Here is a 26,506-nt window from a genome sequence, read left to right as displayed (position 1 = left end):
GCCATCTATTCCCAACTACTCAATCTTCCACTTCTTCACCACTCGCCTCTTTCTATTTATAGTCCTCTGGATGCAGTACTTTGTGTAAGAACAGCATATTTCATGTCTGGCTCCAGTTTTCAAACACCTAAATTGTCGGTCTTTGCGTTCAGATGTGTATCCTTCAGCAGCAGGCTTCCATACATCATCACAGCAGACCGCCTAGAGGGCTGTGGTGACATTTCCGAACTTCACTAACTCCTCAAATGTCTGTTATCATACACATTTTCACATGTTAAGTGAGTGTGAGGACGCTGGTTAAATGTTTAATTACACTCTGCCTCCCCGAGCTCACCACAGTCACAGGTTTCCTGCAGCCAGCTCTGTCTGTTTCACACAAGCTGTGAGAGCCGTGACCCTCACTCCTTGCCCACACACACACACACACAAATTAGAGAGCACTTAAACTGTCACAACACAGTCATCAGGAGTTGTGAATGGAGGGACACCTCCCTGACAAGGCAGCACTCAGAGGGGTTCTCCTAAACCAGCAAGGTCAAATAAATTCCCCTCATCGTTATCCCTGAAGCATTATCTAATTAGTGTAAAAGCCTGCTGTGCTTGAGGGCTCTTCTTCTTCTGGCAGAGTCTGCCAAGAGGAACCGGGAATATCTGGAGTTTGATGAGCTGTGATTTGTGGTTCTCTGGGGTGAGTTCAAATACCAAGAATTAACTGGGCAGTGTTGTTTAGAGTCAAACGGGAATATCTGTAGCATAACTATCAGTCCAGGAGTTACAGATTCTGAAGACTTGAACTGAGGTTTGAGGCACGACAACAAGTCATTTAATATAGGTGTTTTTAAACCGGAGGAACTTTACACCAGAACTAGAGAATCTCCCCCCTGAAAAGCCCCTGCTTGGGGGGGTAGTACTTTTCAAAGGTCCCGGGACTTTCGGGGGGCGGGGCTTGCAATGCTGAACGTGTCTGATTGGTAGATTAACCGCAGTGTTTTTATTCTGCCCGCCGTCCACAATAACATCACACACATCTGTGATTCACTTGATTTCTCTTTCTTCCATTAGTTTTGATTTGTTCTATCTTTTTTGTATGTGTGTGTACTTTTCAAAAGAAGAAGCTGTGATTCTCTTGATTTAGCAGCTTGTAACAGTAGTCTTCTCTCAGCCCACCGGGAATGCGTCTCTCCTCCCGGTGTTCCGGTTTTAAAAGTGACCCTGTAAACTGGAGACCTTCAGCTGAACGTGTCAGTGTTTGTGGAGTTTACACAGCTGTTGAAACACAGAGGGAGTTCCTGGGAATGCAAACTAGTTTAGTTTTTATTAAGATTTCAAAATATCCTCATCAGATATTTAATGATGGTCTAAAGACGTTTATGAGGGATGCAGCCGGCTGAGAGTCTCCAGTTAACAGGGTCGCTTTTTTTACCAAAACACCGGCCGATCTCTGCCACGGCTTTTTGAGTTCAAAGGATTTTAAAGCCGTGTTGAAACGTCTTTGCTACTCGCGCTTATCTCCTCTCACGTGTTGATTCAGTGAATCCATCTGTGATGAAATATAGCACCATCTAAAACAGCGCCAGCTGAGTCTCTTCATGCTAACGGGCTAACTGTTGTGTTGCTCATAATGATACCTGCCTGTCCGTCTGCTTCTATGGTGTCATCTGTGATGAATGGCATTTGTCTTTGTTTTACTGCCCTCTACTGGTCTGGTGGTGCAGGGCATTAATTTTTTCCCCTCCATACGTCACTGGCCTGATTTGCACAATCTCCCCGGGACTTCAGCCCGAGGTCGAAAAGCAGACAACAATGGGGGCACAGGAACCTTTTAGTTCGGGGTAAAGTAGTTCTGGGGGCTAAAAGACCTTTAAGAATCCTTGGTAGAAATGCAACTCATGAGAAGACATCTTCCTGTTAAGGTGGGTGAACTGATAAAACAACAAGAAGGCATTCAAAGACCTTTGATAAAGTTTGAGGCATGAGGGAGTGAAACTGATAGCAGGGTGTGTATCTTCCGGGATTTGCTCTTGCTGCCTTTTCTCAGAAACAAGCAGAGATAGTGCCGGACTCAGCAGTTCCATGTGTTTGTGTGTGTGTTTATGTGTTTTGTTGTATTTCACAGCCTCCACATGCAGCCTTGAGAACAGATAGCACCTGGATTCAAGAAAACACAAACACACAGACATCTTTCCCTCCTCAAAGTCCCGTCGTTACCTTTGCTCGTAATTAACTCAGCGCCTTGGACACCTAGGATAAAAAGGCAAACATGATCAAGCACAAATTAAAAATAAAGCCAAGATTCCCACTTGATTCCTTCTAAGCTGCTTCTTGGAGCACACTTGGCCACTGTTTATTTTCCGCCCTCTCACAAACAGTAGCCATCTGTCTCTGTGCGCGGGACTGCAGGCAGTTGAAGGAGTGCAGCACATGTTCCCGGAGTTGGGTCCCTGTCTTACGCTGACCCTGACTGAACCAACCCGGTCTGAGTGACGAGAGAATGAAGCTCCCACAAGGGCGACAGCTGCCTGATTGGTGGCCAGCAACCCACAGCAGCTGTCTCCATGGTATAGTGAGTCTGGTTACTTTAGATTAACGGGGATAGCTTCATGTTTGCCATCAAACTTTGAAGAAAGTTTCTCTCTCCAGCATGAGTGAGATTTTTAATTTGGTGTGAAGCTGTAGGAGCTGGAAGAAGTCATAATTCCAGACTGATTGTGAACTTTTCATGAAATGATGAAGACCCAATGATTGGGATGATTACATGCATTTTAAAACAGAGACACACATCAGATCACACTTTCAAAACAACAACAAAAGTCTGTGTAAGATCACGGTACCGTAAGATACCCAGTTTAGTCGATCCATTAAATCCTTTATTTAAAGTCATTCTTTAAATGCATTTGTTTTTAAGTGAACCCTTGTGTCCTGGAGAAAGCTCTACCAAGATTTCAAACAGAGTCCAATAAGACTACATCCCATAATTTCATATCTATAACCCAACTCTACAGACAGCAACACATGATTTTTAACACCTACAGGTATATAATGATAAAAGAGGGAGCAAAGACTTACTGTTCTGGCAGTGGACTCCATCGAAGCCCGGCTGGCACTTGCAGACGTACTCGCTGAAGACATCCCCTCGGCGTGAGTGACCCCTCACCTCGCAGACTGCCTCATTCTTGCAGGGGTTGGGGTTGCAGGGTCCTTTTTTATAGAGAGGAAGACAGAAGAAGATGAAGATGGTTCAGTTAAGGTGTGCTAAATCTTATCAACTACATTCGGTTGTTACTCAGATCTTAAAGTACCGCCTCAGATCTGCAGAAAGAAATCCAGTTCACACTCAGAGACATCTACTTGGTCATCAATACACTTTGATTTCAGATGCATTGCTTACCAGTCTCAGTCTCATTGCAAGTGTCTCCAGTGAAGCCGTCAGGGCAGATACAGATGAACGGAGCTCCTGCACCGGTCACACACGTTCCTCCATTGATGCACACGTTCACCTCACAGTAATCACCTGAAGAAATCAAAAAGAAACGGCTTGTTTTATAGTCAGGAAGTAGCTCATTTACATGCAACATTACAGTCTACCAAAGTCCATGATTACTGCTTTAAAAAAAACAACACAAGGAAAAATATTTTGAAAGACAAGCAGCTCTGAAACTGCTCCTGAACCCTGAGTTGTGAGCTCTTCATCTCCGTCACATTCATGCCTGAGAGCTCGGCATTTCCTGTCAAACATCTGGTATTTCCAGCTCTTATTTCAGGACAGGGAGAAAAACATCAGACACTGTCGCTGTGGTTTTGTTATCGTGCATAAATGTGTTCTTCTTTTATTTCCTGGACAGTTTTAAAGGATCTAAATCGACTCATGAAGCAGCTTTAATAGAAGAGTATAGAGGAATGATGATCTGGGGGCTTTGATGGTGTGTTCTCCTGTTATTAAATCTGTGCAGCTGAGTGAAAAGTAAACAGCCTGCTGCAGGTTGGATGTGCTCGCCTGAACAGCTGAGTAAGCCATCACTACAGTGTAAACACAACACAAACTCTGGGTGCTTCCAGCAGCATCACGGCTGCCCGACCTCAGCCTGACAATCTGGCAGCTCTCTGAGCACGAGGGGAATCACTCAGATCACTGGAAGGATTCAGGAGGCGTGTTGTGGTTTCGAAGGAGCGACAAACAAACTATGACACGTCTTATTTTTGTCCTTTGGAAACTATGAGAAATATTCTTACGAGACAATGAAGGCATTAAGTGGAATTCAGGAATGCCACGTTTGTGAGGTTGTCTCTAAACGTAAATCAAACATAACAATGACCCTTTTCTCTGGGTCCAGACACAACACGTAGCATTTTGGAGTGACTCTTTAATTACCCAGTTTTGACACTTCTGCATGAAGGAGGTAAATAATAGTGAGCCAGTCTGAGCCCTGAAGACAGGGAGGACAAGTTAGCACTTATCATTTGGATAATTGTGAGGGAAATTGAGGTTGAACCCCAAGTGTGAAATTGGTGGTTTAAGCACCACAAAGTCTGACTTTCAGGCTAAAAAAAGGAGCTCTGACCCCTTTTTTTGTGAGTTTCAGTGGGGGACCTCTTCCCACCTCAAACAAAGCAGACTCTCAGGAGTAGATAAATATTTTTTTTTTAGATTTCTCGGGAAGGAAAGTGGCCTCTTAGTACCGCTGAGGGTATAATTCAGAGGCCCCAAGGCCACGGCTGAAAATGGCATTTTAAAAGAAACTTCCTGTGAACTGCTGCGTCCTCTCCATCCGTCTAACCTCACAATGCACACACATCGTGTTCTCCAAACACTCATGGAAGAGTGTGGGTAGATGTTAACTCTGACAAAGCAACAGTTACCCCTTTTTGACCAACGTGAACCTGGTTCTAGTTCCGGGCTGGTGTTTGCACTGGTTTGGAGCCGGTTGAACTTGTGAACCAAATTGGCACCAGTTTGTTTTTCTACCTGCTCGAACACGTGGAAGAGTCACGTCATGACTTCACTTCTACGTGACCGCTTTTCCCAGCAGCGCTAGCGCAAACTAATAGCCCTGTCACACATTGACGAATTAGGCAGCGTTCTCGTATCAAAATATCTCTAAAACGCTGACATACGATGATGTTTTGTCAATTTGGGGCGTATAACACGTCACAACCAAGGGAGCGGTTCCGGTGGCTGGTGGTGAGGCTTTCAGCAGTGTGTCTGCCCCCTGGTGGCTGGCTGCAGTATAGGTCAAAAAATCCATCTCCCCATTCATTTGAATGGGGGAGCAGTCAAACTTTAAAAAATAAATACACGTGGTACGAATGTTTCTCCCGTCCGTATGCTGTGGTGATATGTAGTTAGTATTTGACTGTTTTGTGTCAAAGTCCTCTTTTTCCTGAAAAGTTTCTTTTTCATTAATTATTAGAGTTTAAAAAACGGGGTTTTACTTCCTGTTTCCTTTGATTCACAGCCGCCGTAGAACGAAACTTCAGGACTCACAGCGTCTTGTGACGTCAGGCTGTAGGGCGGAGCTTATTACAGTGGCTTCACAGGCTCTGGCTGCACAATGGCGGCGCCCAGGAGGGGGATTTTTTGGCTTCAGAACCGTACAACGGGAAGAGGCGGAGCAACGCTGTCCATTTTATTTAAAGTCTATGGTCGGAGCCCTCCAGGAGAACATAACAACACTAAGTATCTCGTTCAGTGACAGACTTTGTCACCCGCGGTGTCTCACGGAGAGATACCGCAGGTCTTTTCTTCCTGCAGTGGTCAGACTCTATAACCAATAATATATATATATATATATATATATATATATGTTGTAGATATGCTTATTTTTACCTCTTTAATTAAATTGCTAATAACTTTTTAATAATTGTTCTTTATAGGCTCTTGTTTGCTTTATATTTTTTTTTTCACTGTCTAGTTTGCTACGGTGACACTTGAATTTCCCCGCTGTGGGACGAGTAAAGGACTATCTTATCTTATCTTAGCATATTCATAACTTATGCCCAACTACAGTCCACTTGTGCAAAGCGTGCAGCAGGGTAATAACGCCGACGAAGTGAATTAAAGGCTGCTGCTCGTTAATGACGATGTATACTTTTTTGGAAAATGCACTGCATGCCATTTACTCTGTTTCCCCATGCATCGTCAGAGCTGTGTGATGTTTGATGGCAGAGCTCTGTGCGTTATCAAAAACTCTGCAGTCATTTAACATTTTAACTTTTTAACATTTTAAACTTAATTTAATTCAACAACAGCAGCTTTATCGTTGAACACCACCAGACTCCGAAATGCTGGCTTCAGCTTCTGTTTCAGAGGCTCTGCTGTTTGACACTGACTGAGGGCTCCAAGGCTTCTCACACACACACACACACACACACACACACACACACACACACACACACACACACACACACACACACACACACACACACACACACACACACAGCTCCACGTGTGTGAGCGTGTGTTAACCATGGCATAACGCACCTACAACTTATGGCAGGCGTATGCCGGGCGTATGATCCATACGCTGCATACTTACTCAGCGTACTATGACGTATACCAGCTTGCTTCAGCATGCTCTTAACTAATACAAAACTTACCCATAACTTATGCGATGCATGACAGCATACTCGCCAACTTTTTTATACCCCTGCATACGCTGGCTAAATCCTCAAGGTGTGACCCAGCCATAACCCTCACAACAACAACGATGGCGGACAACGTAGCATGCTTGCTGGTGTTGCTCCTGGCTTTTCGTAATCACATGAGGTCCCAAAGAGAACTTATCCAACTTTACCAACACTTCTGTGCTACTTGTCGTGCTTTACATGGCAGTGACTTCACCCCTTGCAGCTGACGTAAGCGGTTTGCGGTTCTAGACCAGCAGAGAGTTGGTGCGGCTCTGGAACCTGTTTTCCTGGCAGGGAGCCGGTTCCCTCGCAGTCGAAACACAAAAAACTGGTTCTCAATAAGCACCGGCTCCAAACCGGCCCTGAAACTGCCTCGGTGGAAAAGGGGTAATTGTGGATTGTTCAGCATATGGATTTGATATCAGATGCAGGGGACATTTGCGTCATCGTCCCTGCAAGAGAGAGAGAGGGGAGACCGAGAAGGAAAGAGATTCACTTTGCCAACATCCTGTTTGGCTGTTTTCCCTCTGAACTGCACTTCCTCTCTGGATGTTCTATCTTATCAGGGCTGTATCCAGTGTCACGGCCTTCAAGTGCTCTCACATCTCATGAGACTGTTGGGCAACAGGCTTGGCAAGCAGCGCCAACATATCCTCATCCAAATGTGCTGCTTGTTTATCTCTGGGAAGGAACACAAACTCCCTTCCTTCACTGGCACACAGCTCCCCTCAGGAAGCTGAGAAATAACAACAATGAATGACTGGAAGATTAAAGTAATATAAACTGTCTGACTGATGATGTGAATTACTGTTCCTGTAAACGGTTAAACATAGTCTGCTCTGACGTAAAGAGGACTTGCAGGAAAAAGTTTGCTCTCTGGTTTTATAGAGGATATGAAATTTGTTGTGTATTAGTCAGGGTGGTCAGCCAAGAGACGGTGGTCAAACCACCAGAGACGTCATGAATTCCCCAAAATCATGTCACTGTCTGGAAGAAAAGTCTACGATCTCAAAGGAATGAAGAAACGAAAGTGTTTGTTTTTTCTAACGAGACAAAGTGTGTTTGAAATATGACAGGAATGTCCACAAGGGTCACACTCCCACTCAGAGAAAATGAGACTCTTCTATTCAGGATATAGGCAGATATCTAGTTCCTAACCTGAGCTGGTCTGCTGTTTCAGAGGAAACGAAAGTTATCCTTCCATGTTATCTTTATGAATACCCCACAGGTTAAGTTTCAGATTACCAGGATTTTCTAGTGCAATGGAAATCTGTGGTAGTTGTTTCAGTTCAATTTTTGGGAACTGTAGTGGAAATCTGAAAATGAAACACTCAAACAACGACGATTTGTCTTTGTGAGCTTTATTAAAGCCGACAGTGAGCTTTGGCAGAGTGATCTGACAAGCGAGACAAGGTCTGTATGACTGACCCAGAGTGAAGATCCAGCATGGTATTTATCGTCTTCAGAGTATAAGATGATCTTATCATTAAAGCTTATCATTAGCTTTTTACAACCTCTCACTCCCTGGTTACTCCCTCACGGCCAAATTCCAACAGATCCATGTCTGGTCCGTCACAGCACTGGATCTGATAGGCTTGTATACTAGTCAATGTGTTAACTTCCACTGGATCCGCTCCGTTACGTCTCTGATCTAGCAGATCGGAGACCTTCGGATCAGATACTTCTCTGTTGCCGGATGCCGGAGCACGACGCATCAATCTCAACAGAACAGATGGAGCGGGACAGGAAGTCAGGCACCAAAACAAAATAAATACATCCGGTTAATTTTCAGAATAAAACACTCTGTGTTATCACCAGATCGTATTTCACTTAACTACAACTACAAACCAAAGTCATGATGAGCGGAGCCAGGCCTGGAGTCAACAGGTCAGAGGTTTTCAGAGGACCAGAAAGACAACATGGATGAGGAGAGGAGGAGGAGGAGAATCCTTGATTCAGTGATTACCGCGGGAAAACCTCGGTCACATGACACCAGCTGCCCGGCGGTCCTGCTCCGTGCTAGATCTGGAAACCCAACTGGTGGGTGTTGATCATAGACTGTATAAATAATGGACACAGTATCCGTGACGTCACCCATCTGTTTCTGACGCGCTGTTTTGAAGCCAATCATAGGCGGCAGCCATATTGGAAATGTTGAACTCAACCTAACGTCTGTTGAGCTAGTGTGAGGTAAAGAGGCGGGCTTTGAGCCTCCTCACCAACAGCTACAGTGTTCCCGCCTGTCAATCAAGTCAGCTGTGCCTCTCGCAACCTCAATATCTTCGAAAATAAAGAGTTATAAAAAAATTCCACCCCCCTACAGTGTGTGCCGATCGAGAAATGAGCTATCCAGACTACACTTGTTTTTTGTACCAGGCTGTAAACATGTTTATTTCTGCTGTAAAGATCTGCTCTTTTGAATGGGTGTGTATGTGGTTTCCTGTACTTCTGGAGACAGCCTCAAGTGGACACTCTATGAACTGCAGTTTTTAACACTTCTGCATTGGCTTCAACTCTCACGGCCGGAGGTTGCCGCTTGGTGTTGACGGACGAGAGAGCACGGAGTCGGACTGCAGTGGATCAGAGACGGACCGGACACGGATCTGGTGGAAGTTCTGTGTGACCCCTGTAATATCTATCGTTGCTTTGGCTTCATTCAAATGTGGCGCTCACTGGATTGAGAAATGACATTCACACATCAACTGTGAGCTCTCTCTCCAGAATCGCTGTCTGTTATTCACAAAAGCACAACTGTTGCCGCTGTGGGTGTGAAATGCTTTTTCACAGACCCTTCATGCTGCTGCAGCTCACTATATAAGGACAATTTCCAAAACTAATCAGTCATCCAAAAATACATATTCTGCTGTTTATCCACAGGCCTCTGACCTCGGCTGTAACCGTCCTCGGTTACTGTGCTGCTCGAGAAATGAAACCTTAGTGTGTTTATTACAGGAACAACAGCTAAAACAAGTCCAAGCATGTTAATGTCGTTCTGATAATTCAGTTAATGTGGGCACAGCCCTGTTACAGCAGGCTGGAATCCAACAAAGACATAACAGTTGTTTCATTACGTAAACACACATTTTTCTTTTAAAAAAAAAAGGAAAATAAACGACTTAGCTCTGATTCATCTGAGGGTGCACCCACTAACACATCATTAGCAGCATTTCTTAATGCTGTTAAAACACATTCAATATCTTTGTGTAAATTCAGAAAAGCACCCAACACGGTGCCCCACTTTGTGCCCGCCGCAGTGATAGATGAAGGAGGTATGTGGAGTTTGCATTTGGCAGGACAAGCCATTTCCACAGGGCATTGTGTGTTTTCGCACTCCTTATGAGTCATGGCCTGTGCCTTTCCCAGCATGCATCAGCCCAAGAATGAGGTTCAAATACCTGACCAAAAAAACACAGAGCAGTCAGAGATGGAGTGGCAGAGAAATCAGATTTCCACCAATGACTAAAAGGTCTAAAAGATTCTGCAAAAAACGTATCCAAGCTGTCGTATGGAAAGAAAATCAGATATCATACTGACTGTTTCTGTGGCAGGAAGCTGACTTTATGAGTTTTGTGTTTACTTTCCCAAGACAAATGAGCAGCAGAAAAAAGAAAACATTTTTCCTGCAGGAGTTCCTCAGAAAATCAGCCCCCACAAGTGAATTCAATACAGGAACAACCAGTATCCTGCCCTCTGACTGTACCAGACCCCAGAGGATCACACTGAACATAACTCTTCTACATTGGTACAGAGATATCACAACAAGAGTAGAACCTCCTGAGGATGTTATGGTAAAATCTGCTGTCATTTCAAGCTCTGCACCATGACTGACGATAAACTGAGGGGGGTATTTCAGGACATGAGAGGAGAGAGAGGGAGGTGGGAGTTCTTGAAGGACACTAACAGCGACGTGTTACAGAGATAAAGCAGGACTTTAAGTTAAAATGGTTTCCACAAAAGTGAGCAGGCGAGGTTTAATCGGCTTGATGTGGAACTTAATCAGTTCCTGGGGCTGAAGTGGAGTCTCAGACAATACATCGTGATCGTGCGCAGCTGAGGGCAAACATTTCTTTCATTGCAGTTATTCTTGAGTTATCGAAGACGACGTGGAATAAATCAGAAGTGTATAAAAATGTAAACACTTTGACAGCTTGAGAAATCTTTATCTCTTCTCCCGCCAACGATTGGCTTCAAAACAGCGCTCAGGAACAGACGGGTGACGTCACGGATACTAGGTCCAAATACAGTCTATGAGTTACAGATGCCGCTGGTGTTTCAGTGTAAAGTGTGACCCTGTTAAGTGGTGACTGTCAACCGAGTGCGCCTCTCACAAATGCTTTTAGTTACACATTTAGTTACAGTTAATTTTCTCTTTTTAGGTTTCAACAGCTGCTGTAGTCGCGACAATCGCGGACACGTTCACCAGTTAATACGGTAACTCTCAACACCATAACACCGGTTGCTCTGAAACGGTCATAATCCTGTCTGAATTCTGGAGAGCTTGACTCTGTGGTGGAGGATCAATTTTGACAACCAGACACTTTGATGCTGCGTACAGTTGTAACTCAGCGTTTAAAGCTCGCTAACTCGTCTGAATGAACGGAGCTAAACGCTGCTTCTGTTGCCAAAACGCGCACGCACCTCTTTGATGACGTAGGCTGTAAAGGGGTACATCTTTAAATCTGATAGAACCTGGTGGGTGTGCAAGGACTGATGATGCATACACTAAATGAACATGTGAATGTATAATGTATATATCTGTGTGTTACATCAGCACTCATTTCTGCCGTGTCCTGAGGCCTTAAAGCAGTCAACCCTCTGCTCTGTCACGCACTCACTGGCATGCTGGAGTGTATGGGCTGTGTGGGAACTCAGTGTTCCAGGAAACCAATGAGAGATGCATGCATTGTGCACACACAGACACACACATATAGTCCTTGTTAAACCGTAAAAAGATGGCTTTAGACCCGTAAAGTCCTCATCTAGTCTGATGCCCTGAAAGGAGAGTGAGCAGTAGGTGTGTGACTGGAGGTGGATTCTGAGTCCTCGAATGACCTGAGCCCGTTGCCGACTTAACTCTCAGCAGGACTCCATCTGCAGGTGAGCGCTCCGTTATCTCGGCTACTCAGGAGCACGACAGACATCTGCTGCTCCAAAAAAATAAAAACACAAGAGCCAGCCAGCGTCTAAAAATACACACGCTAGTCACGCACCATCAACCTAACAACAAGCTTCACTCTGAGGTCCTGTAACTGAGAAAGAGACAGGAATAGAAACACAACAACAGTCCAAACTGAATGGAGTTGTACCACATAAACTGACAGATGACTGATCACATTTCTCCTCGGACTCGTGTGCTCATTCGCCGTCCTCGGCTAAATATTGAAGCTCACATGATGACAGCCTGTAAAATATTTAACATGGCAGATTGGAAAGTGGGCCGGCACACACTAATAAAGCGTCCCGAATTAGAAAGATACTCCATATTGCAATGAAACATTGATTAAGGAAGCTATTCAGAAATTCAAATGGAGGAAAAATTGGCCCACATGGTTTTGAGGGATTTGGTGAGAAGCAAAAATAAAGTCATAGTTGTTGAAGAAGAAGAAGAAGAAGACGGCAGCCTGGAGGGAAAGAGATGGTGAGAGCTAGATTTCACAATGAAACACACACATTCACAAAATTAAGTGACACAAGTCCTCAGGGTATGAAGCCAATCCATCCAAACATTTCCACTCTGGTGCTGAAACCAGCCATTTGTTCAGTTATCAAACAATCTGCTCGTTATTTTACGGATTAATCCATCAAATCAGATTGTGTGAGAAACGACAGAAACGTCCCAAAGCCAAACAAATAGGATGATTAGGATCTTATGACTACACTCCCAGCATGCAGGCCTGCTTGTTGTACCAAAAGTAGTATGGGAGGTCGAGCCTTCAGTTATCAGGCCCCTCTCCTTTGGAATCATCTACCAGTCAGGGTCCAGGAGGCAGACACCCTCTCTACTTTAAGAGTAGGCTTCAAACTTTCCTTTTTGACAAAGCTTATAGTTAGAGCTGGATCAGGCTTGGACCAGCTCTTAGTTAGGCTTCCCACCCTTCCCCCCCAACCCCCTCATCACTTACTTTAACTCTTCCTGCCCCATTAAAGTTACTGTAGAGGCCAAGCCAAAGCTTTAAGCCACTGAGGCGCTGCACCTGGAATACCTATCTGACGCGCTTGGGTTACCGTGATTGATGAATGAAAGTCCGAGTCATATTTCCCAGTTGAACTCTTGGTCCGTTTATTTTCGTGATATAATCTCCAAAAGTGTCCAAAAACATGACATTTTATAGACAAACATACACGCATAACTCCCGCAGCACCATGCTGCTTGAGCGGTCAAAAACTGTATAACCATCCGGGCGGAACACCTGACCACACAACAAAGGTTCCTACCTAAATAGACAATGACCCCCGTACAACCTTAATTACGCACACAGGTCACACACATTCATTCATAATCTGCCGTTACAGTTACTAACCATAAAAACTTTCTGGAGTCCCTGAGCTCCCTTGTCCTAGGTTTACTCTGTCCTGCTCCTGTGGACGTTCAAGACTCCAGCTGCTACAACTACTACTATCCGTCTCTCCACTATCATCTCTCTCTCTCTTCCTCTCCCTCTATCCCTCTCTCCAACTCGGTCTCAGCAGATGTGTGTCTAACATGAGTCTGGTCCTGCTGGAGGTTTCTGCCTGTTAAAGGAAGTTTGTCCTTGCCACTGTAACTTGCTAAATGCTGCAAAGTGCTCTGCTCATGGTGGATTAAGATGAGATCAGACTGAGTCCTGTCTGGAAGATGGGACTGGATCTGATCCGGTCTTGATGTTGGGTCTTTGTTAATAGTAGAACATAGAGTACGGTCTAGACCTGCTCTGTTGTGATTTGGCGCTTTATAAATAAAGGTTGATTGATCGGTGTCAAGTGATGGTGTTTCTAGTGTTCCTGTGTTTCCACAGTTTTTGTTTTATCTCAGTTTAAGTTGATTAAATCTTTTGTTATTTAAATCTGCATATGGGTCCTCCTCAGTCTTTTCCAAACCATGACACTTCTGGCCAGTCATGTAATTCAATGTCTGATACTAACTATAGTTTATTATTTACCAAAAGAAACATCCCATTCCAGATTTCATTAAACCAATATGAAATATGTAATCTAATTTTGTTCAAAGTTATATAACTAAAGTTTTACAGAATCAGATTGTCATAAAAAACCCTGTGAAATACTGCAAACAATGATGTGCAGCGGGGGAAACAAGATGTGCTCAGTACTAGGGATGACTTATGCATTAGAATTAACAAAGATATAAACTTCACCTTAATCAAACTCTAGATTGAAGTCCCTTTAAGATTTGGATAAGCAGTGTATGCAGGAAAGAGGCATCCATCACATGATCAGAGTAAGCTCAATAACTGCCTGATTTATTGACAATCAAACCTTCTTACACCCACGAGTACATCTGCACAAATTCACCTGCCCACATCCACAAATTACACACACGCACACACAGCTGCCACGCCATTGGCCCAGCGTCTGGCTATATTTAGCGCCGGTTCACTCAGTTGCCCTAAGTGGTGTTGTTGTGAGAAAAGACAGCCTCAGCTTTGACGAAGAACATTCTACTTTTCTCTGCTCAGCAGCAAACAGAAAAGACAAATGAGCTACAAGCTGCTGAATGAAGCCCGGGGAACACCAATACGCCTCCCCTCAGCTCGAATTCTGCCCCGTAAACATTCTGCATGACACAGCAGCAACAAGTCCCCCCCCCCCCCCGCCTCGGCAGTGTGGAGAGGTCTTAGTGGGCGCTGTTGTGGGTGGAAGTTCACTGGCAGCATGCTGTCTGTGTTGGCAGCAGCATCCGGAAACATGACTCAACGTTGTGGTCAGTGTAACCACACCTATCCTCCGAGGCTGCCCCGTCCCTGTCCCTGTCCCCCGTTCCCGTCCCGGAGCACTGAGGAACAAACATGTTGGGATGTGTGCTTCTCCTCAAGCTGCGGTCTTATTCACTTTCATTTAATTGAAAAAAAATATGAAACATTTATGTGAGTAATGTAGCGGGGAGAATCCAGAAGTGACGGTCACGCAACTTTATGAGGACGGTGCATGAAAAGGATTGGGCGTACGGAGGAAGTTCCACGTTGGATAGATTTAAGCATCTGGAAAATATTCAGTACATAAATCACTCGTGTAATAAGGGCGACATATTCCTTTGCTAAGTTTTTATGTACTCTGTCAAAGGGTGGAAAATATACCAGACCTGATAGTGAGCATAGATCTCTGACGGCCTAATTCCACCACAGCACCAGATCTGATAGGTTTCTATTCTAGTCAATGTGTTAACTTCCACTGGAGCCGCTCCGTGGCATTCCAGCTGCGTCTCTGATCCAGCAGGTCAGAGCCCTCCAGATCAGATACGCAAGACTTCTATTTTTGCCGAATGCAGGAGCACGACGCATCAATCTCAACAGAGCAGATGGAGCGGGACAGGAAGTCAGGTTTCACCAAAACAAAATGAAAACATCCGGTTCATTTTCAGAATAAAACACTCTGTGTTATCACCAGATCGTATTTCACGTCATTCAGTAGGTACCGCAGGAAAACCTCGGTCACATGACTCCAGCTGTCCGGCGGACCTGCTTTGTGCTGCGTCCCGAACGAGAGAGCATGGAGCAGGACCGGACACGGATCTGGTGGAAGTCCCGTGTGAGGGAGGAAATGTCAAAGGTTGGATTGCGTGTAAACTCAAAAGTCCAAAAGTTGAAACCAACAAGACACACACAAGCTGGTCTTACACAAGTCTCTAACTCAAGTCATGAAGGCCTCATTTTAAACCTGCAACAAGAGCTCAGTGGAACATTGAGATTGACTCTTGGAAAATACTCCATCACGGCAGGAAAAATGTGTGTGCCATGTGCTGCTTCTCACTGGTCTGTGCAGAAGAAAAAGAGGACTTTCAAACCAGGCTTTTTCCCCTTTGTCCACTGGCCTAAATGTGTTTGATCCATAGAAATGCAAACAAAGACGGCTGCCAGTGGCATGAGGCGGACACGGACGAGTATAATAGTCGGTCAGTATGTGTCATTCTCCTTAGAAGGGGCACTGTGCACAAAAATCCCCCTCAGGCAGTATTCCTTCAGCCACCAGTCTGGCTTTAGTGGGTGGCCTACAAAACCTGACACAACATGAAGATATCCTGTCCACGTTATCAGGGTTTGATTCTGTGAATTTTGAGAGGTTTCTTAAAAACCAGCTCAGGGGAGGGAAATGAGCAGAACTGTCATCACTGATATCTGGGGTTCAGTTTTACAGTTTGATCGCTCTATAACTCAACTCATTTCTATATATCACCTTTCATACATTCAAGCATGCAGCCAAAAGTGAGACAGAAAACAACAGCAAGAGGTAAAAGTAGAAAGGAAAAGGATGTAAAAGACTTTAAAAAATAAAATAATGATGATCAAATCAATGAAATAAAATCAGAGAAATATCAGAAAAAATAAAATATAAAAATAAAATATAATATAATATAATAAGTTAGAATTAAATAAAATAAAATAATATAAAAATAAAATATAATATAATAAGATAGAATTCAATTAAAAAAATAAAAATATATAATAAGATAGAATAAAATAAAATAAGTTTGACTATAAAAAGACAGAAGGATAACATTTTTTGTCAGTAAGCGCTGCACAAAATCTGCAAACACAACTTCATCCACAGGGGGCACCAAAGAGCAAGTTCTCCACAGGAGCCTTAAAGATATCTGTGATTTATTCCTACTGATTGATTGCACAAAAAACAAAAATACTTATCACAAAGGTGTTTTTCAGATTAAAATAAATTGCAAACTAAACACTTCATCCAGCATAACTTTAAAAAAATAACATTTTTAAGTCATTTTATTCATTTTAACTACTTATCTAATCAATTTTGATATTTTTAGCTTTCATTTTATTTCCAACTCTTATCCTGACCAATTTTACTTTATTTATTTACTTTAACTATTTATATCTTTAATATTAATTTGATGCTTTAACTTATTTGAATTACACATATTTTATTGTTGTTGGTGTGCATTAGTCTCTATTGTTAAATCGTTTTTTGTTTTTTTAATACATCTAATATTTTATTTCTGCTTCTTTCTTGTTTTCAATCGCTGTAAAGCACTTTGAATTGCATTTGATTTCTATGAAAGGTGCTAAGTAAATAAATAAATAAAGATTGATTGAGTTTAGCATTGTAAATTGATAATTTACAGTGGCAACATTTGGATAAAAAATAACATAATGTGTGACTCAATTATGCCTGACATCTCAATGCACATACATGTCTTTGCTCAAATGGGCATAAATGTAAGTATAAATTGCAGAAATAACCTTTAACGTTTGCTTACACAAGGGGGCTGCAGGACAAATGTGCAAAGTTTAGTTTATTTCCATTATTTTTAAGGCAGTTTTTAACAGGAAACAAAAACAAGGAGAGACAGGCAGCTGGGCAATGTCTGACTTTCTCACATTCCCACACGTCCTGTCTGCTTCTTCAAGGATCCCTTGAACTTGTGCTCCTACAAATGCCCACAGCTCGTTTCTCTGGTGATGAATTGACGGTGCCACTTGTGCCAGGCAGAGATTAAACCATCACATAGCAAACCCAGCAGAAAATAAGAGTCTTAATATTTAAAAAACTCCATAAATATAGATTAATATAGATAAATATAGATTAATATTGAAGGAAACAGGAGGAAAAGACCCGGATAGAGAGTGACGTAAACGTGGGTCTGAATTTAAACTAACGGTTGTGGTCTCGAGGACATTAACGGCTGCAGTGTAAACAAACACACAGAACGACTCACCCTTCACTCCGAACACCAGGCACGCGGAGAAAAGTTGGAGCCAAAGGTATAAAGTTCTGCTCTCCTTCATGGCTGCTAGGTTCCTGGACGCTCCTGGATCTGAAGTAGGTCGTTGTTAGTTTAAAGGGTCGGCAGAGGGACTGGACTCAGCGGCTGGTGGAGCTTCTGTGGCTCGAGCTTGTTGTGCGGGGCTCCAAACTCCGCTCCCAGCAGGCGGAGAGCAGAAGCACGTGCGTCCAGCTCCCAGCCAATCACAGCCGGTGCTTGTAATTGTAGCTCCTCCCCCTTTATCCCGCTTTTAGAGCAGAAAAAAAGATAAGATCAGAATCAGAATCAGACTCAGCTTTATTGGCCAGGTATGCTTGAACACACAAGGAATTTGACTTTAGTAAACTGTGCTCTCTTTGTACAAGGCATAAGAATAAGAATAAGACCTACAGTAAAAAATAAAATAAAAACATAATAACAACATTAGCTATAAATACAAAGAAACAACAAATAGGCTTGACTAATAGTTACAGGCTAAAATAATATAATATGATAAAGTGCAGTGGTGAGTTGAAGAGGTAGTTTTTACATTATAAAAATAGTAGTTAAATAATACAAAAAATAGAAATATGGAATTCTGTTTGGAGAATTGTTGCATTGTGTATTTACATGTATATTTACAGAGAGTATTGATCCAACATGTATGACACTGTTATGGTTTAGTGTTCATCAGAGTGACAGCCTGGGGGAAGAAACTGTTCTTATGGCGGGTTGTTTTGGCGCACAGTGATCTGTAGCGCCTGCCGGAGGGGAGGAGTTTGAAGAATTTGTGTCCAGGGTGTGAGGGGTCAGCGGTCAAGATAAGATAAGATATTACTTTATTGATCCCCCAGGGGGGAAATTCAGTGGTTACAGCAACCCAGACAGAAGTACAATCAAGAAGAAGTTTCAATAAGTAAAATAAGATAAAATAAAATAAAATAAGTAAAATTAAAAATAGATAAATAAAGCTAGAATACAATTTAGATATATACAATGTTACAATGGAATTTAGATTAAATAGAAGTCATTACAGGCAGTATTAAAATGTTTCAGTAGTGACAGGTTGACATGGAGTGATTGTGGTTGGTAATGACAAATTAAGCCATAAATAAAAGTAAATATGGGTATGTAATAGAGAAGAGAAGAAAAGAAACATACTTTATTAATCTCCAGGGGGGAAATTCAATTTTTTCACTCGTGTTGTTTTTTGGTCATGCTACACGCACAGTTTTTTTGGTATGTATACATACAATCATGCACACACACATGCAGTGGACATGTACTTTGGGAGAGATGTCAGAGTGAGGATACTGCCGTCAACCAGCGCACCCCGAGCAGTTGGGGGTTCGGTGCCTTGCTCAAGGGCACCTCGGCAGTGCCCAGGCAAGTGAACCAGTACCTCTCCAGCCACCAGTCCACTTGCCAAACTTCGTCCATACTGGGACTGGAACCGGCAACCCTTCGGTTTCCAAGCCAAGTCCCTAAGGACTGAGCTACTGCCGCCCTAATATGACCATGCGTTGTAGTTACAATAGTAATGTAATATAACATAATATAATATGGCAAAGATAATTATAATACAGTATATTATGCATTATAATGCCAGCTGCAGTCAAGAGAGTCAGTTCGGGATGAGATGATGGAGTGTGACAGACAGAGCAGGGATGGTATGGATCTGTTCATGGGGGGGTCAGGGGTCAGTGGTCAGCATGGTGCAGTCTGTGGCCTCCGTTACTATTCAACAGTCTGATTGCGGTGGGCACAAAGGAGCGCCTGAAGCGTTCAGTCTTGCACCATGGTGAGATGACGCGTTGACTGAACGAGCTCCCCATCAGCCACAGCTCATCATGGAGAGGGTGAAAGGGGTTGTCCAGGATGGCTCGCAGTTTGTCCATCAACCTCCTCTCAGCCACTGACTCCAGACTGTCCAGTTCTAGACCAACAACAGAGCGAGCCTTCTTTACCAGCTTGTTAAGCTTGCTGGCCTCACCCGTCTTGATGCCTCCACCCCCAGCACCCCAAAAACCACACTCCCTTACACACACATACACACACTTACCTTTAAAACTTAATAAACTGTCCTGATTAACATCTTTAATAAATGCTTCACAATTTCCTCCTCTGCAGTGACTTTAACCTCTGACCTAGTTTAATGTTTTACAGGTGGAAACTAATTAGGTTGGCTTAACTGACAGACTAAAGCAACTTTAATTCTATTTAAGAATCTATATTGAGGTTACCTAATTACTTTAATGCAGCATATTCCGCTGATACGTGCTGCAGTAATTATTCCAAAACATTCATATTGATCTGTGGAATTAGATTCACTTCATGACCTTTGACCTTAGAAGGATTGTCCCACAGCTACATGTAGTATGATTTGAAAAAAGTATGCCAAAACCATGTTTTTTGATGGGTTTTTGGTCTTGCATATTTGTAAAGACATGTTTTTGGAGAGTATCGGACAGTATGGATGCAAATATTTTGTAAATTTGGACAAATGAAGCGACGCCTGCGAGCAATTCAGGCACACAACTCGAGCTGCACTGCTATACACGTCACATGTCCCACTCTCATAACCATCATCCAATCCTGCCCTCTGCCTCTCAAATTGGCGGTCTATTTAAACTGGGAAAATCTCCCAACTCTCCCTCTGCCTGTCAACGCCTCTGCTGCCCTGCATGCCTATTGCTGAATTTTCTTTCATCCCCACCACCACCCCAGCATCCACCTGCAGGCTCCGGGGGTGTTCAGTATGTTTTGCTCATCACTCCTCAATGTCTGCGTGTAAACTTATCTGCAGCGAGTGATGAGGCCGGAGCCTGGGCGCCAAACTTGAATATGTATTGCTGCTACAATAAACAATTTAAACGTGAGTTGTCTGACTGAAATTAATAAATGCCTTTCAATTACATGTGTTCAAATGCCACACAATTAATAATATCCCAGTGAAACTTTTATGCATAGTAATGTATTTTATGACAAGCCCCATCTTGCATTGTTGTTGTCACTAACACGTTGACCGTTGAGTGTTTGTGTGTTTGTGTTAGTGTTGTTTATTTGACAAGCTGGTAGAATGCAAACTAAATTGCTCTTCTGGGACCAATAAAGTTCTCTGAATGTGAATATTATTATTCTATTGTAGAGCCTTCCCTTTTATTTAATAACATTCTATTTTATAATATTTTATATTATTTTATTTTATTTTTTTTATTTTTATTTTTTTATTTTATCTTATTTTATTTTATTTTAACCATCTTAAGAAATATATTCTTAAAGACTTGTTTTCCTTTAGAGTTCTTTTAGGGGAATTTTATTCCTTTTAAAATATGTTTTATTTCTTTATCTTGACTTTATGAACTGCCTGTTTTATTTTGCTGCCCATGTAAAGCACTTTTGAAAGTGTTTACTCTTTCAATATATTTATTCTTAAATAAACATTTCACAATACACAATAACCCCACAAAGAAAATAAACCCATAATGCTCCCACAGAAAACATTATCAAAACAAAGCAAAACAAGACAAAAAATAAAATAAAGGACAATTTTTTCTTTTACAGTGTTAGTACATGCAGCAATCACAACCTGAAACATGTACTGTATACATTTAACATTTTAATGTGATACATTTGATACCCCTATACTTATTACTCTTACCCATTCTTCTTTCAGATAAGTTGCTATTGGTGACCAGTCAAACTTCAAGAGTGCCTCTGAGAACATGAGATAATCTCTCTAATGGTAAAATAGACATGAGTTTTTCATACCACGTTTTAATGTCAGTAGGCTCTTCATCCAACCATTTCTGGAGAATAGTGAGCCGTGCCGCATAAAGAGCAATTCTAAGAATGTATCTGTGTTTTCGTTGATAGGTTGAATCTAATCCCAATACAAAACTAAATGGGTTTAAAGGAACATCAATTTTAAATATCTTCTTAATTTCCAAAAGAAAGTGTTTACAAATAAAATAATTATTATAATTATATATCATCAGCAAAAGTATGACACAAATATAATAATATTTGAACTTTCTGAAAGCAACCAGTTGGACAAACATGTGATTTAGTTTCTCAAATATGATTATATTTTTTTACACAGTTTATTCTCTTTTTAAAGTTAAATCTAAAATGTGGGTCCTCCTCTTTAAACATGTATACATTTCTTGTTGTAGCTGCTCTTACTTAAGTAATGCGTTTTTGTCCTTTTCTTACGCAGTTCTGGGAAAATTCCCATGATGAAACCATGCATGAATACGGCCCTGAAATGCAGATTAAGGCCAATGTTTTTATTGTGGAGAGCTGAAAGGTTCATCTGTGGGCGTTTCTTGAGCCAAGATCCAGCAGTGGGTCAGAGCTGATCTCAGAGGGAGTGGGTGTGAGGCGAAACATTGCTTTTAATGAGTGTTAGTTTGACAGGAATCTCCCTTTCAGTATTTAAACCAACTCAGTTCCTCTTGTAAGGATGAAAATAAGTGAACGTGATTTTCTTTCCTTCTCAAAACTTAGGAATCAAAAGCAGACTAAATATAACACTCAAAGGATCTGATACCTGCTCAGTGACCCTGGAGTATCACTCTGGCTAACATCTTTCCCATGTTTGCTCAAAATGTGACACATTCTGAAATAGCAGCAACAATACTCTCAAATGAACTCCTCACAGTTTGATTGGCAGGGTGAAATGTACCCTTCTGTAGCCTAGTAACAAGCCAAAGTGATTTGAATGCAGCTTTAAGTGGTCTCACGCTCAAATAGTGAAAGGCTTTGATGATCTGTTCTTGTTCCTGCTCGGTTTGACTCTCCGTTCTCTTGCACCTTCGGATCAAACACAGTAAACGACGCTTCAGTCTTGGAGCGATGCTGTGTGAAACCTATAGGCCTTTCCCTCACATACTGAGCAGGAAGAAAAAAATCCCTCCCTAGATGACCTTCCTACATCAAAGCTCAATCACAAGCTGTATAAAACTCTTCTTATATTCCCGCTCATTAGTTTGATGAGCTGTAAGTCAAACAGAGCGTGGATATAATACTGCAACAAGGGATTTGAAGGACATGACTTTGACTCTTACTTGAACTGCAAAAATTAAAAGTAAGCAAGTTTCTCTTTGGGAGGTTAATTATCTCAGAAAAAGCTTGTTCCTTATGATCCTTTTAACTATCTGTAAATATTATGCAGATAAGATTATTAAATTTGAATTTTCAGTAGTCATATGCATGAGCTACATTGTTTAGACTTATATTCGGTAGTCTGTATTATTTTTATTCATTCATAATGCTGTGAGGACAACTAAACGTTTGCAATATTTGAATCCAAGTACTGTATGTATTCCATAGTATCATACTGTAAAGTACCATATTGTATTGTACCCCATCAAGTCAAATTGCATATTTTTTTAATACGTTGCATGTGATCATCTCATACCTTAACATGACACATCAATTCACATAGCATCGCATCACATCCTGTTCTTAATACACTGTATTGTCCAATCCTATTCTCTTTCATTGTATGATGCTGCATGTTACTGTATTGTTTTGTAACTTATTAAACTGTTTTGAAGTGTGATATATTAAATCTTAGCAAGTCAAGTTGCACAGTTTTATATCCCATTGTATGCTATCATCTCATTCTGTATAGTATAGTATAGTATAGTATCGTAAAGTATTGTATTGTATTGCATCATATTGTATTGTATCATATTGTCTTGTATTGTATCTTATTGTTTCGTATTGTTGCGTATTGTATTGTATCTTATTGCAACATATCATATTATATTGTATCGTATTGTATCGTAAAGTGTCATATTTCATCATATCTTATTGCAACATATCGTATTGTTTCGTATTGTCGCGTATTGTATCGTATCTTATTGCAACGTATATTATTGTATCGTATCATATCATATTGTATCGTATTGTATTGCAGCTTATTGCAACGTTTCTTGTTGTATTGTATCGTAAATTATTGCAACATATCGTATTGTATTGCATTGTATCCTATCTTATTGCAACATATCGTATTGTATTGTATTGTATCGTATCTTATGGCAACATATCGTATATTATCGTATTGTATCGTAAATTATTGCAAAATATTGTATTGTATTGTATTGTATCGTATCTTATTGCAACATATCGTATTGTATCGTATCTTATTGCAACATATCGTATTGTATTGTATTGTATCGTAAATTATTGCAAAATATCGTATTGTATTGTATCGTATCTTATTGCAACATATCGTATTGTATCGTAAATTATTGCAACATATCGTATTGTATCGTATTGTATCGTATCTTATTGCAACATATCGTATTGTATCGTAAATTATTGCAAAATATTGTATTGTATTGTATTGTATCGTATCTTATTGCAACATATCGTATTGTATTGTATTGTATCGTATCTTATGGCAACATATCGTATATTATCGTATTGTATCGTAAATTATTGCAAAATATTGTATTGTATTGTATTGTATCGTATCTTATTGCAACATATCGTATTGTATCGTATCTTATTGCAACATATCGTATTGTATTGTATTGAATCGTATCTTATTGCAACATATCGTATTGTATTGTATTGTATCGTAAATTATTGCAACATATCGTATTGTATCGTAAATTATTGCAACATATCGTATTGTATCGTATTGTATCGTATCTTATTGCAACATATCGTATTGTATTGTATTGTATCGTATCTTATTGCAACATATCGTAATATATTGTATTGTATCGTATCTTATTGCAATATATCGTATTGTATCGTATCTTATTGCAATATATCGTATTGTATCGTATCTTATTGCAATATATCGTATTGTATCGTATCTTATTGGATCACATTTTATTGCAACGTTTTTTGTTGTATTGTATTGTATTGAATCGTAACGTATCATATTTCATCATATCTTCTTGCAACGTATTGTAATGTATCGTATCTTATTGAAAGTTTTTTATTGTATTGTATTGTACTGTATCGTATCGTATCATATTGCAACGTATTGTATCGTATGGTATATTATTTCATATTGTATCATATGGTATATTATTTCATATTGTATCATATGGTATATTATTTCATATTGTATCATATGGTATATTATTTCATATTGTATCATATGGTATATTATTTTATATTGTATCATATGGTATATTATTTTATATTGTATCATATCCTATTATGATGTGGTATTGTTCGTATCCCATCCCTTTGACATGCTGCATCTTGTCTTATTTTCCTAAATAGTACCCTGACTTATGTTTGTGTGCTTGTGTCGTGTGTAATTGTATGTTGTACCATTTTTCACTCTCCACTCTGTTAAATCTGTTGTATAATCCATCGACTGCTGTAGCTAGAGAATTACTACATCACTAGATCAACTCCTCTTTCTCTCTGTTATAGGCTGGAATGCTGAGAAGGCAAAGCAGGAAACTGCCCGTGACCTCAGGCTCATTTTATGACCAATAAACTGGATATTTAGACCATACAGATGCAACAACATGAGCTGAAGAGAGGGTTCTTGAATGACTCCTACATTATGGGCTAGTCTGAACCTCACATTTCATGATGAAGCATCAAGTAAAGACGTTCAATATAACAAACTAAGGTTAAAAATATTACCACAGACACCCGTAATGGCTGGTTGTGGTTTAAAATATTCAAAGTTTGTGTTGACAGCTAAATGCAGGGATAGAGGAAATCCTGCTTTGCTTCCTGAAACGCTGGTGCTTTTATCATGTTGACGTGTGCCTCTGCAAAGATTCTTAAAGACTGGTTTGGTTTGTCAGTAGAATCCTTTGAATGCTAAATTAAACAGGCACACGTACTAAAACCGTCTCATCTGTACAGTCATGGTGCCGTAAGAACAGATGAGACAGTCATGTGCACTCATGTGCGGGACCTGGCTGACATAAAGAAGCCGTCAAACATTGTGAGACTCCACAGCAGAAACATCCTCTGATGTTTCTCTCTCATCACACAAAGCTTCTTCTCATGACTGGCCCTCGCTGAGTCTGAGCCCGACGAGGAAGTTAATGATGGTTAGATAGAACTTCGATGTGACAGAAGCCTGTTTGATCCTAATCCTCGTACATAATCCTGTAAATTTGAACCACGTGAAAAGGTGGTTCAGAGGAATGCTGTTAAAGAGATGTGTAATGGAATTCATAAATCTTTAGTTGGTGGGACGTCAGCAAATTTTCACTTCTATTTCCCACTCTAATACAAACCCACTGAGCCCTTTTCACTTCTGCTTTACGTGAAACCTGAGTGTTTCTCACTCTTATCAACATTATAGATAAGGAAGTGAGAATGATTGAGGAGGTAACAGCTAAATCAAAGCTTCCGGTTCACTTTTTCTCTTCTTACAGATATTTTTTTTGCTCCCAAGTTTATTGAGAACTAGAGATACAAGGTGTTTGTTCAGAGGTAATCAGAATCAGATATACTTCATTCATCCTCGGGGGAGATGAAAGAGAATAAATCCAATAAGCATTTAAAGAGGAAAGATGAATGATGAGGAAATAAGAAGACAAGCTTGAGCAGCTGGGGCTAGCATGCATGCACAGCTGGCGCTCATGCATTGTAAGACTAACTTAATACTCTTAATAGTCTTGATAGTCTAATAAAATAATGAACCTAAAGGAAAAAGTCAAATGTTTCTCTCTGCATTCAAATCTCTGTCCCATTATTTCAGCTCATGGTGTTTTATAATGATGAGAAGTTTCAGTGATGTATTTCAAGTCAATCCAGCTTGCTCTAGTTAATTTAATTCAGTTTAAGTCAATTCAAAACAGCACTGAAAACTAACATCAACAATAACACATGATCAATACAAAAGAAAAATATCAATTCAAGAGCCAATTGTGTTTTGCCCATAAAATGTGTGTATGGTTAAGTAATATAACTTAAAAAAAAGAAAAAAAAAAAAGTCTCTCAAAGGCCCAAAACTGT

At 40.9% G+C, this 26,506-nt stretch overlaps 1 protein-coding gene across 4 annotated transcripts in view; it reads right to left on the bottom strand.

Moving 5' to 3' along the window:
• Positions 1-17,750, bottom strand: part of mfge8b (milk fat globule EGF and factor V/VIII domain containing b) — a 37,159-nt gene extending 19,409 nt beyond the window's left edge. Inside the window, exons 1-4 of one of the 4 annotated variants that reach the window (XM_034685380.1) lie at positions 17,519-17,742; positions 3,389-3,511; positions 3,067-3,198; positions 2,209-2,241 (exon numbers count right to left, since the gene is read on the bottom strand). In XM_034685380.1, coding sequence (XP_034541271.1) covers positions 2,209-2,241; positions 3,067-3,198; positions 3,389-3,511; positions 17,519-17,588 — 358 coding nt within the window. In that variant the 5' untranslated portion in view covers positions 17,589-17,742. Of the gene's footprint in view, positions 1-2,208; positions 2,242-3,066; positions 3,199-3,388; positions 3,512-17,518 lie in introns of all 4 variants that reach the window. The other 3 variants (XM_034685381.1, XM_034685383.1, XM_034685382.1) reach the window with 3 other exon arrangements.
• Between the last annotated feature and the right edge of the window lie 8,756 nt (positions 17,751-26,506).

This window comes from Notolabrus celidotus, chromosome 6 (genome assembly GCF_009762535.1).
Source record: "Notolabrus celidotus isolate fNotCel1 chromosome 6, fNotCel1.pri, whole genome shotgun sequence".
NCBI classification, from domain to species: domain Eukaryota; kingdom Metazoa; phylum Chordata; class Actinopteri; order Labriformes; family Labridae; genus Notolabrus; species Notolabrus celidotus.
This window is presented reverse-complemented; position numbering and strand designations above follow the sequence as displayed.